The sequence below is a fragment of the Rhagoletis zephyria genome, unplaced genomic scaffold (genome assembly GCF_001687245.7).
Source record: "Rhagoletis zephyria isolate East Lansing unplaced genomic scaffold, Rhagoletis_zephyria_1.1 Rzeph_scaffold_00245, whole genome shotgun sequence".
Classification (NCBI taxonomy): domain Eukaryota; kingdom Metazoa; phylum Arthropoda; class Insecta; order Diptera; family Tephritidae; genus Rhagoletis; species Rhagoletis zephyria.
The window spans coordinates 133542-146408 of record NW_016157329.1 but is presented as its reverse complement, the minus strand read 5'-3'; the positions used below and the strand labels follow the sequence as shown (position 1 = coordinate 146408).

The following is a 12867-nucleotide window of genomic DNA, read 5'->3' as shown; positions in this document are numbered from 1 at the left end:
AATAAAAATAATGTGGCGGACAGCATCGCTAAAAGTGGACAAAACCGTTGTACAAAACTTGATGTCAGGTCTCTCCAGAAAAGTTCGGGCGTATGGACAGCAACGAATAAATTGACACAATTTCTTTTCGTATTATCACTATAAACATGTAGTTTTATATTAATTAAAACAAAAATATAAAAAAGTCGTCGTATGCACTTAATGGGCGTTTTTTTAATTTGGAGAACTTTCTGTACCGGTCCTTAGTGCTTGACGTCATTCCCGTGGGGTGCGGAGTTCTAAGAAATAACATGCTTTTCCTGGTTTCATAGGGACACTTGAGAGCCCCTGAAAAAAAAATTTAAAGATGCCGCTGGGTGATATTCGCTTAACATTTCGTCAAGTAAAACTGAACCGGAAAAATAATTTAGTGCTACTACAAATATTGCGGAGGATTGTCCTTAAAAAATGCTAGTTTGAAAATTTCCAATCTCATAAATTGTTTATAATGACTTTTGCTAAAAATTCAAAATCAAAAGGTACTTTTTAGTCCATTTATAAAACAACGCATATTAAACATTTTTTTATTTTATTTATTATCTACTTGTTAGTCTTGTCTGTATAAAATTTTGGAATAGGTATTAAAATAGTTCAACGATATTAATAGATTGATGCACACACATGCATATGCATATGTATGTACATCAGCGTTGGGCAGAGAGAGCTTTTACTCTGCTGGCGCCTATACAAAATGTCTAGAAAGCTTAAAAGAGCTTTGCCCGCGTGCAAGGCAGTGCCCATGATTCAATAATACAAGGTTCGATAAACTGACAGTTATCTCTCTCGGACCGCTCCCTTAGGAGTGGGCCCGTGTTGCTTCTTTGCACATTTACATGGAAACATTGTAGCTTTGGTGTGAAATAGAAGTATGAGCGTTTGTGCAATATGTTTATTTGTATATGCATATGAAGCATATTTAACTGATGAAAACATAAACTGTTTTTAAATTGGATGTTTACATCAATCTCATAGTAGTCTTATTTTAATTTTGAGCATTTTGCGGTTTTTATACAGCTAAATAGCACATAAATTACGTAATTCACATAGATACATCAATATTACGTTCAACATTTCGTTTAAAATGCCAGATTTCCTGCAAATACATTCGAATTTACAAAAGGAATTTCACTACTAATTGCCTACTTTGCGTACTTTTCTACTACCATTTTTGCACCAAGTTATTTCATTCCTCCCCTTTTCTCCGTCCTTCGTAAATGCAACCTTTTGTAAGGGAGTGTCAAACCGCAGCTGCCATTAATTATCTAACCTTGTATTATTGAATCATGGGCAGTGCCTATCAGTGATGTACATATGTATATACGAGCACAAATTAATTTCATTTAACGTACTGATAGGCACTACCTTGCCCGCGGGCAAACCTCTTTTAAGCTCTCTCTGACCAAAGCTGATTTAAAGAAATGGCGTGTCGTCCATTTCCGCTGTAGCGTACGTAGTGCATAGGGCGACATCTACATCTACGGTTGAGACGTAGATGTCGCCCTATGCACTAGACTTTTTATAGGAAAGGTTTTATAGCTAAAAATGGTGTCGGACACACAACATTGCAAGTTGTAAAAATTTGGTCAATTTTGGCTATACAACTTAACTTAACATAAAAATAACAAAACGAGCGGTGCAGTTACTTGAAATTAAAGGTATCAACTGCAGATTCGTAGCTGTGTTTCGTCTACGATACCCATACTTAATTCCTGAGTAACATAAGCTGCTTGCTCTAAACCAGACCTGGGCGGCGCCTCACCGGCGGGCATATTCGCGTATGCATACACGCTCTGCTTTAGAAGGCACCGAAAGCTTCATTCAACCGCACGGCTTGTTCGCACGCACACAGTGACATCAATTGCACGCACCCTACAAAAATTCTCTGCTCTAAACAGTCAAAACGTTAGAGTCGATTAAAATTCACAAAAAAATAAGTAAAAAACACCTAATTTTAGGACGCTGCCATTATTCGGGGGTATTGACTTTTACGATTTTCGCTGCTTTCAATAAAACCGTCATCTTGTCCCTTCAAAATGCTGCCCAAGTGACGGATTCGCTTAGACAGATAAGATGAATTGTATGAAAATGCACAAAGCATGCCACATAGATCGTTGGAGCTGCAGCGCTAAGCGAAAAGATGGCCAACTCCCATATTTTTGCGCGCTTTGACAATCAGCCGGTAATATTTATTTTGTTTCGTCCAAATTCGAGTTTTCATGTAGAAACATAGAACTTAATTACATTGCTGATATTTTTAAAGCTAAATATATAAAATCCACAACAATTTTGACGAGTAAAAAAGCAGTACGAAATTGTTTTCTTGGCGTTTATCGTTGCATACCTTTTGCATCTGGCGCTTTGCTGGCAAAGTTATAAATCTCACGCAAAGCTACAATGTTTAAACTGGGCATCAGCTTTAGAAAGGAAACATTTTAGAGCTTAATTTGTTAAAGCATAAAAATTTATATTTTTTAAGTTTTTATTAGGACATGCGGAAACGACCGCAAAGTTACAGCAAAATCGAAAATTGGTCGGGAACGCTTTACTTTTATTTTCGGACGATTTATAATGGAATGACTCATATGTGTGTACAATGTACATACATATATACAAATATCCATATTGTTTAAAAAGTAGCAAAAATAAATAAAAGATGCCCAAATTTATATAAAATTATGTATAAACTAGTGAACCCGCACGGCGTTAAGACGCCAAAATTGAGTTTAATATTTTAAACAGATGGCAACACTATTCACAAACCTTAATAAATATTGAAAATGTTTCAAGTAAATTCGTCCATCCCTTTTTGAACGAAGGGAGGTCTCAAATGGCGTCGGTTTTTCATTTTCCCAAAATTCAAACCATCGTGCACTGCTAAAAAAGGTCGTAACTTCAAAAAATAAAACCTTAATGCACATTTAGAATGACGGTGCTGATCTGATGACCTTCACATTAAAGATCTGATGAACATAACAAAAATTTATTTATTTATAAAAATTAACTCAAGCTAATTTTTTCGTTATATTATGGTTTTATTCAAAAGAACATATATTCCCATTAGTTATGGAACCCGTTTTCATCATGTGACTGTCTTCGCAGTAGCGCATCCTGTTAACCCAGTTCTACAAGACCTTGTTGATGGTTTCTGGCTCTATCGTTAGAAATGCCCGACATACGCCGTAAAGGCCTGAAGCGTTAATAGATTGCTCGCATTATATCGGTCCTTCACGGCATGGCACAAAGAAGTCTAAGGGCGTGAAATCGCGGCTCCGAGGGGGCCAATTGACTTCACCGAGTCAGCTCATAACACAATTACCGAACGTTATCGCTCAAAATAAAAATCGAATAGAGGGAAACCCTAACAATAAATATTTTCAAACTAAAGTTTTATTAAAACTCTTTCTTTTGCCGCTCATATTTTAATATTTTATTAAAATTGTGTAAAACCTAAATAAATTAGGCCTTTTAAACAGCTGGCAACCTTCTGCGAAACCTTTCAAACTGAAATCTTTTAAAGCTCTTTCGTCTGATACTTTGATACACAATTCAATTATCTGATGAATTAAATTGAATTTAATTTTTTTATCACCTGGCAACTCTCCTAAACAGTTCAGATATAAATCGTTCTCAAACCCATGAACGATTAAATCAGGGTTTGAGAATGCTATAATATTTTTATTTAATTTGCTTTTTCAGTGCTTTGACTTCGGCATGTATGATATCGAAAGCAAAACAACAGCAATTCAGAGAAAAACAAATGCTCTCGCTGCCGCTTTGCTATGAAATTTTTAAAGCAATTTGTGAAAGCACAAAGACAGCGCAGCAGCAGCAAATCAACAGTAATTTGACTATATTGTGGCGAATACTTCGGCAACACAAAGCGAACAACGAGAAATAGGCAGAATGTTCGAGGAATGACGTAGAATGTTCCACAAAGAGAAACGTCAAGTTGGATGAACACTGCGAACAGCGAGAGAAAGAGAATGAGCGATAAACTTCAGAACGTTCTAGAGTTGCCATAAGTGCGAGCGCAGGTATATAAGGGCGCCGCCACAGCAAAGTTAGTTAGATACAAGTCAGCAAGCTACAAGTAAAGTGAGCAGAGAAGTGAGTTGCGAATAAGCAAGCTATAAGTTTAATTGTGTTAACAAGTTTAGTAAAGCGCTGATATTGCTTTAACAAGTATTGTAAAGTATTTTTACTGTATTAGCAAGTATTGTAAATTGTTTGTTGTACAATAAAGTTAATTGTACTACAATTTGGTCATCGTTAGCATTTATTTAACAATCCAGCGATACGAGCCGTAGGATATTTGGGAAATCCCTCAAGGTTTCGAGGATAATCGTAACAATTGGTGTCAGAAGTGGGATTGTTAAATAAATCCCGAAGACAAACTACCGAAAATGGCGAAAATTCAGGACTTGAAGATTGAGGAGCTGAAACAGGAGTTGGAAAAGCGTAATTTGGCTACCTCCGGAAGAAAAGTGGAATTTTTATCCCGGTTGCGAGAGGCTATGGAAAAGGAAGGTATCGACGTTGACAAATACGACTTCCATCGTGAGGACGACGCGACATCAACGAAGGACGAACAGAAGGATGAGGCTGCTTGTTCGTCTAAGGATGTGCAGCAGATATCCGGGAAGGTTGAAGAACAGCAAACGGCTCCTAGTTCATCAACAGTTATGGACATGAACACATTATTAGCCGCCATGTCCCAGATGTCATCACAGCTGTCGTCCCAGCTGGAAGCACAGAAAACGCACATGACATCGCAGCTGGAAGCACATAAAATGTACATGTCATCGCAGCTAGATGAAAAGATTACTCAGCTAGAGCAGAATTTTCTCAAAGATAACGCGGAACTCAGAGAGAGACAGGATAAAATCGAGGAGCGGCAAGACAAAATCGAAGAGCTAATTAAGGAGAAAGTTGAGGCTAAGGTAGAAGAATTGGAAGGTCGTCTCCGAGATATGCAGTTGAATCGTCCAGCTACTTCGACGAGTGCGCCCATCCTTTGACGGCACGATTCCTTTCCAAGTCTTTAAGCTCTAGTTCGAAAAGACGGCTACAGCAAACAAGTGGAGCATGGAGGATAAATCCGCTACACTGTTCGTTGCATTAAAAGGACCTGCAGCGGAAATCTTGCAGACTATTCCTGATTGTGAAAGGAACAGTTACGATGCGTTAATGGGTGCAGTGGAAAGACGTTATGGTAGCGAGCACAGGAGACAGATTTATCTGATGGAGCTGGAGAATCGCTGCCAGAAATCCAACGAGACTCTACAGGAATTCGACTCCAAGTTTGAAAGGTTGGCTCATTTGGCAATTGGAGATGCATCTGGTGAGCACCTCGAAAGAGTAAAAATCCAGAGGTTCATCAACGGAATGCGGGACGTGTATACCAAGCGAGAGACGTACGCGAATCCAAAGCCAACATTTGCTGAAACTGTCTCGTATGCTCAGACGCGTGAAACGGCGGCGCTCCTAAGTAGACCAGCCTACAAAGCACATCGCGTGGAAGTGGAAACACCGGACGAGACAAATGAAATGCTGAAGAAGATTATCCAACTACTGGGCGAGAAAAAGCATGCCTCTGGCAAATGTTTTAAATGTGGACAGCCAGGCCACTTCGCCCGCGATTGCAGCGCAAGTTCCAGTGCGCTCAACAATTCAGCAGGACGCAAACGCAGGGCTGAAGGAGACGAATCCAACTCCAATCAGTCGTTAAACTAAAACGAGCCAGCAGCAAGGGGCGCGCGCTGGCTCCCGCAATTGAATGCCCCATAATCTCCGTCTCGCGAATTGGCAGAAAAGCGAGCAACGTTACTGTTGGTGGATATGTGGACGGACATGAGCGAGTACTAACTGTGGATACGGGCGCATCACATTCCATCATTCGATCTGATTTGGTCACTAAAGAGGTAAGGCCATTACCTGGAGCAAGGTTGAGTCACCAGTACACCCAAGTTGTAGGAGAGGTAACATGCAAAGTCGCAATAGGGAATGTGACGGTGTTACACAAGTTCATAGTCGCGGCGATTATGGATGAAGTCATCATTGGATTAGACTTCTTGCTTGATCAAGGTATGCAGATCAACATGAAGAACTGGATTATGACGTATAACAACATGGAAGTGCTCCTTAGGTTTGGGTATGATGGTCCGTACAGCAGCAAGCGAGTGATCCTAGAGGAAAGCGAGCAGATTCCACCGAAGTCAGAAGCAGTTGTGTGGGCAAAGATTGATGGAGATTGTGGGACAAACAAATTGTGGGTTGTTGAAGCAACACAAAATTCTACACCGGACGTACTTATTGGTAAAACCTTGGCTAAGACGCAAAAGGATGGACGCATCCCAGTTCGAGTGCTCAATGAGTTCAAATCACCAGTCAAACTCCGAAGAGGAACTGTACTGGGGCAATGTCGAGAGGTAGAGGCAATCTTCAACTGCGAAAAATTATCTGAAAGCGATTCCATTGGCGCGAATGACATTGCGGAAGACATTAATGTATGGACGGAAGGGTTGGAAGAATAATACCAGCACAAGGCTAAGGAACTTCTCCGAAGATACTCCAACATATTCAACAAGGATGGCGACAAACCAGGCAGGACTAACGTTGTGAAACATCGCATTGATACTGGCGATGCAAGGCCAATCCGTCAAGCTCCTCGGAGTGTTCCACTTGCCAAACGTGAAACTGTTAGCCAAATAATAAACGAAATGAGCGAGAGTGGTGTGATTGAACCATCAGCGAGTCCATGGAGTTCGCCGGTAGTACTTGTGAAGAAGAAGGATGGTCAAATGCGGTTCTGCGTAGACTACCGGAAACTAAACGATGTGACGAAAAAGGACAGCTATCCTCTTCCCAGGATCGATGACACTCTGGACTCGTTGACTGGAACAAAGTGGTTCTCACTTAACCTTAAGACGAGCGGTTATTGGCAAGTGGAGGTAAGTGACGAGGATAAGGAGAAGACAGCTTTCAGCGTTGGAGACGGTCTGTGGCAATTCACGGTGATGCCCTTTGGATTATGCAACGCTCCTGCCACTTTTGAACGACTTATGGACCATGTGCTCAAAGGACTGCATTGGAAAACATGTTTGGTGTATCTAGACGACATTATCGTATTGGGTAAAAGCTTTGAGGAACACCTGAACAATTTGGAAGAAGTTTTCCAGAGGATAGCTGGCGCTGGTCTGAAGCTAAGTCCTAAAAAGTGCTCACTGTTCAGGAAGGAGGTGAACTACTTAGGGCACAAGGTGACAACGGAGGGCATCTGTACTGCGAAGGAAAAGATAGAAGCAGTAAAGGATTGGCCAAGACCTAGGAACCTGCACGAACTACGAAGTTTTCTTGGGCTATGCACCTACTGCCGCCGATTTGTTCCGAATTTCGCCAGCGTAGCTAATAGCCTTCACGAGCTCACTAGGAAAAATAGAGCATTCGAGTGGAACAAGGAGCAGGAGGAAGCTTTCCAAACCTTGAAGGAGCGACTATGTACTGCATCGATGGTCGATTGGAAAACCAGAGAGGAACTACTGCGTATCTCGGAGAGAACTACTAGCGTTGGTGGGCTGCGTCAAACATTTCCACAAGTACCTCTATGGGCAACGTTTCCGAGTTCGAACGGACCATGCAGCGCTGAAGTGGCTACTACAGTTTAAGAATCCAGAAGGACAGCTAGCTCGGTGGATTGAGAGACTGCAAAGTTATGACTTCGCTATTGAACACCGCAAGGGAAGTGTCCACGGTAATGCTGATGCCATGTCCCGCCGACCGTGTAGCCTGGAATGTAAACACTGCTCAAAATCTGAGGGAAAAGAGGACATTATAGACGTCCGTCTAACGACAATAACACCAGCGGAAGAGTGGAAGGAAGAACAGCTACGAAAGTGTCAGCAGGAAGATCCAGATCTGGAGCTTTTGATGCATGGACTGGAGGTGGACAGGAGGCCAACTAAGGAGCAAATGGCAGCGGAAAGCCCCATCGCAAAGGCGTACTGGGCACAATGGAACAGCTTAAAATTAATATCTGGCTGTTTGCATAGGGTATGGGAAAGCGAAGATGGCCAGTGCTCCCGCAACCTGATAGTAGTTCCAAGGGTAAGAATTCCGGATATACTCAAGGAATTCCACAATGGTCCTAGTGGAGGGCATCTGGGAATCACGAGGACCCTGGAGAAGGTTAAACGGAAGTTCTATTGGGTTGGTTGTCGGCAATCGGTCGCAGAGTGGATTGCTAACTGCGCGGAGTGTATTGCAGCTAAGGGGCCGAAATCCAGAAGTCATGGCCAGATGAAGCAATATAACTCAGGTGCACCTTTCGAGCGGATTGCCATGGATGTAGCCGGTCCATTTCCTATGAGCGCACAGGGAAACAAATACGTCCTTGTGGTTATGGACTACTTTAGCAAATGGCCGGAGGTATACCCGATTCCAAACCAGGAAGCTAAAACAGTAGCGGAGGTATTCACCTACAATTGGGTTGCGAGATACGGTGTACCTATAGAGCTGCACTCTGACCAGGGAAGAAATTTTGAATCGGCGGTGTTCCAACACATGTGCCAGATACTAGGTATCCGGAAAACTCGAACAACGGCTCTTCATCCCCAATCAGATGGCATGGTGGAGCGGTTGAACCGAACCCTGGAAGAGCATTTGCGGAAGGTCGTGGACAAAACTCAGAAAGATTGGGATGACCGCATACCCTTGTTCCTGATGGGGTACCGGTCAGCAGTGCATGAAAGAACGGGTAAAACTCCTGCAAGGGTAATCTTCGGCAGTGAGCTCCGTTTGCCTAGTGACCTGAAGTTTGGAGTAACTGGTGATGGAGGAGAATTGGGAAAGAGACGTCCAACATCCTGGAAGGGGATTTAAGAGAAATACATGCACTTGTGAGACAGCGAACTCAAATTATGAGTGACAAGATGAAGACCAGGTATGATAAGGCAATGAACTCCGAGGGTTTCCAAGAGGGAGACTTAGTGTTGCTGTACAATCCACAACGGAAGAAAGGTTTGTCCCCAAAACTACAATGCAACTGGGAAGGTCCGTATAAGGTCGTCAAACGGCTGAATGACGTAGTGTATCGAATCCAGACCGTTAGGAGACCAAGAAACAAGATGAAGGTGGTCCACATGGAAAGGCTTGCATCGTTTGGCACAGAAACTGTGTCTGATCGGGACGATCAGACTTAGGTGGAGGGCAGTGTGGCGAATACTTCGGCAACACAAAGCGTACAACGAGAAATAGGCAGAATGTTCGAGGAATGACGTAGAATGTTCCACAAAGAGAAACGTCAAGTTTGATGAACACTGCGAACAGCGAGCGAAAGAGAATGAGCGATAAACTTTGGAACGTTCTAGAGTTGCCATAAGTGCGAACGCAGGTATATAAGGGCGCCGCCACAGCAAAGTTAGTTAGATACAAGTCAGCAAGCTACAAGTAAAGTGAGCAGAGAAGTGAGTTGCGAATAAGCAAGCTATAAGTTTAATTGTGTTAACAAGTTTAGTAAATCGCTGTTATTGCTTTAACAAGTATTGTAAAGTGTTTTTGCTGTATTAGCAAGTATTGTAAATTGTTTGTTGTACAATAAAGTTAATTGTACTACAATGTGGTCATAGTTAGCATTTATTTAACAATCCTGTAATACGAGCCGTAGGATATTTGGGAAATCCCTCAAGGTTTCGAGGATAATCGTAACAATATCTTTGCTGCGAAGCATCAATTTGGAAAAATAGAGGATATTATGTCTATGTATGCATGCGTAAATCCACTAGTCGCTTACCCTGATAAGCTTTGCATTGATGACGGCGTAAAAACATGTTCATTTTATATAAATTTAGATAATATACCATGCTGGAGAGCGTCATTTCCAAAACACAGCCAAGCAGATAACAGCACAACAAAATCACTATCACAGCAAATCGAAAGCAATAAAATTTTTTAAAATAAACTGTCGATAAAAAAGCAAAATACAATTTTCAAAGCTACAGCAAAAGCAAAGCAGTTCCAATCAAAATCGATAATTGTTCGTGCCCATATGGCAACTCTATTTTGCTTTGGTATTCCAATGGAATAAGGGAAAATGGAATGTAAATAGTAAGATAGTAAAATGTCATTAGTTAATGTTCGCTTTTTATCTATGGTTTTAACCCGCTGTATAATTGAATAAACCGCTTTTAAAATCGAATATAATCCGCTTTTATATCACCCGCTTTCGTGTAACCCGCATTTATTTGCGTACAATCGGACTTTTACAATAATACGCTTTTTCGCTTTTGTACGCAACATCTGGTCCTTCGTCCCGGATCGCGTTGATTAATTTGGGTCAAAATACGGTCCTTAAATACGTTTTAACAAGTTTGTACCGGCTTAAGAACATTTAAATCCAAGAGCAAAAACGCTTATAAATTGATTTCCACGCTCTCGCTTGCATAAGTGCGATTTTAAGCGCAAATTTCGTAACAACATTTACACGTGTGTGACATAACCCCAATTGTATACATCACGCCATGTCCAAAGTGAAGGTGCGTGATTCTGCATTAAACGCAATCAAACGATATGTTTTAATCAGCAAAAATGATGCGTTGGCATTGGACAAAGAAGCAGTAGAAACGTATCTTCAGCTTCTCGAGGAGCAGTGGGTCAGATTCGCTGACGCTCAACAAGAAGTAGAGTTGTTGTGCGGCGAAGAAAGTGCGCCGGTTGAAGAGCAATCTCGCACACAGGCAGAAGAGTGGTACATCACAGCGAAGGCGAATTTTAAACGCCTCATCGGAAGCCCTGAGCAACCGCGCCCTTCCACATCAACAAGTTTCACGTCCTCGCCAGTTCAACTGCCCAAGTTACAGCTGCCGACTTTCAGTGGAGACCCTACAAATTGGTTAGCCTTTTTCGACGCGTTCCAGTCGCTCGTACACACGAACGCGAGTTTGTCTGCTAGTCAAAAATTGCATTATTTGCGCAATTGTCTTCAAGGTGAGGCGCTCCAACTTGTAAGCAGTCTACAGATTTGTGATGGCAACTACAATGCTGCGTGGGATCTACTCACCACGCGTTACAAGGTTTTGCGTGTCATGGTTGATGGTCACTTCAAAGCAATTTTTGCAATTGAAAAGGCATCTCGAGATACTGGTAAGGCCATTAAGCAAGTTTTAAACGCTACCATGCAACACGTTGGCTCGCTACGTGCTTTAGGTCGGCCTGTGGAGTTTTGGGACGATTGGCTTGTCCACCTTACCGTTTCGAAGTTGGCTTACGAAACCCGGAAACAATGGGAGCTGTCATTGGTGAGGGATGTTTTACCTACTTTTGAAGAGTTGGTCGAGTTTTTGGAAACACGTGCGCGTTCGCTAGAGATGGTACCGACGAGTGGTGCGCTGTCAACCTCAGCGCAAGGAGCGCGCCAGCTCAGCAAAACTGCGGCGAAGACTACAACAAACGTGCTCCATGCGATTGGTGAGCAACACACCTCCTCATCCAACCTGGTTGATGCAGGAGCCAGTTCACCCTCATGTTTCCATTGCAACGCCAAACACAAAATTTACGCCTGCCCAACTTTCCGTAAATTAAATGCTGCTGCCCGGTTTGCATTGGTCAAGAAACATAATGTTTGTCTCAACTGTCTGAGCAAAGGCCACTTTCAAGCAAAATGTCGCAGTTTATCAACTTGTAACATATGCCGTCGTCGTCATCATACATTACTACACGGCTGCCGCGAAGATAACACGACCAGCGATGAGCTGAATGTACACGCTTCTCCGTTTGTAAAGCAGCAAGGCAATCTACTTGTGCAACAATCGACTACGTCATCTACAATCGATGACTCTACTACGGCGCGTATACATAATGCTAGCTCGGATGTACCGCATTCTGGTTGCGTAGCATCTCACGTCGCTGAAGCCGACAAGGCCATTTTATTGGCAACCGCAGAAATATATTTGCAAGATCATGCAGGGCGATGGCAACCTGCTCGGGTGTTGTTTGACAACGGCTCACATGCATCCTTCGTGACAGAGGCCTGTATTCAACGCCTCCGTCTACAAAGGAAACCTTCGGCAGCTCATGTCACAGGTATTGGTTCAACAGATGGCGGTAAAGTTAAGGGTGAGACTATTCTTTCACTTGCGCCCCGATCTCTTGACCAGCATTTCACAATCAACTCGCTTATTTTATCGAAGATTACAAACGATCTTCCCAGCGTTTGTGTACAGATGTCGTCTTGGCCGCACTTACGAAATCTTGCTCTTGCTGATCAGCATTACGCCAAACCTGGTCCTATTGATGTGTTAATAGGGATGGATGAGATGGATAAATTCCTGTTAACCGGTCTCTGCAAAGGGCCACCTGACACACCCATGGCGCAAAACACAGTTTTCGGTTGGGTACTTTTCGGAAAGGCCATGCGTTCATCCAGCCCAAGTGCGGGAGTTTTATCCCTGCACTGTGATGTGCAACTCATCCGAATGGTGAGTAAGTTTTGGGAGCTCGATAGTTTCCCCCCAAGCGATACTTAACTGTCGAAGAAGAGGCTTGTGAAGGGCATTTTCGCAAGCATTGTCGCCGCGCTGAAGACGGGCGTTACATCGTACGCCTCCCGTTAAAGGAATCCGTGCCTTTAGGTGAGTCGAGAAACATATCCGTAAGAAGTCTGCTAAGAATGGAAAAACGTTTCGCTGTTGATGAGGAGCTACGCCGTCAATACGCAGAATTTATGCAGGAGCTTTTAAATATGGGCCACATGGAGCTCGTAGGCAACGCTCAACCGCATAAAAGTTACTACATGCCACACCACGCTGTAGTAAAGAACACCAGCTCCACCACTAA

The 12867-nt window shown here is 42.7% G+C and overlaps 1 protein-coding gene across 1 annotated transcript; it reads left to right on the top strand.

Moving 5' to 3' along the window:
• Positions 1-10553: 10553 nt before the first annotated feature.
• On the top strand, positions 10554-12557 carry LOC108358375 (uncharacterized). The gene has a single exon (XM_017609662.1). The coding sequence runs from the start codon at positions 10554-10556 to the stop codon at positions 12555-12557; it is 2004 nt and encodes a 667-aa protein (XP_017465151.1).
• Positions 12558-12867: the final 310 nt, after the last annotated feature.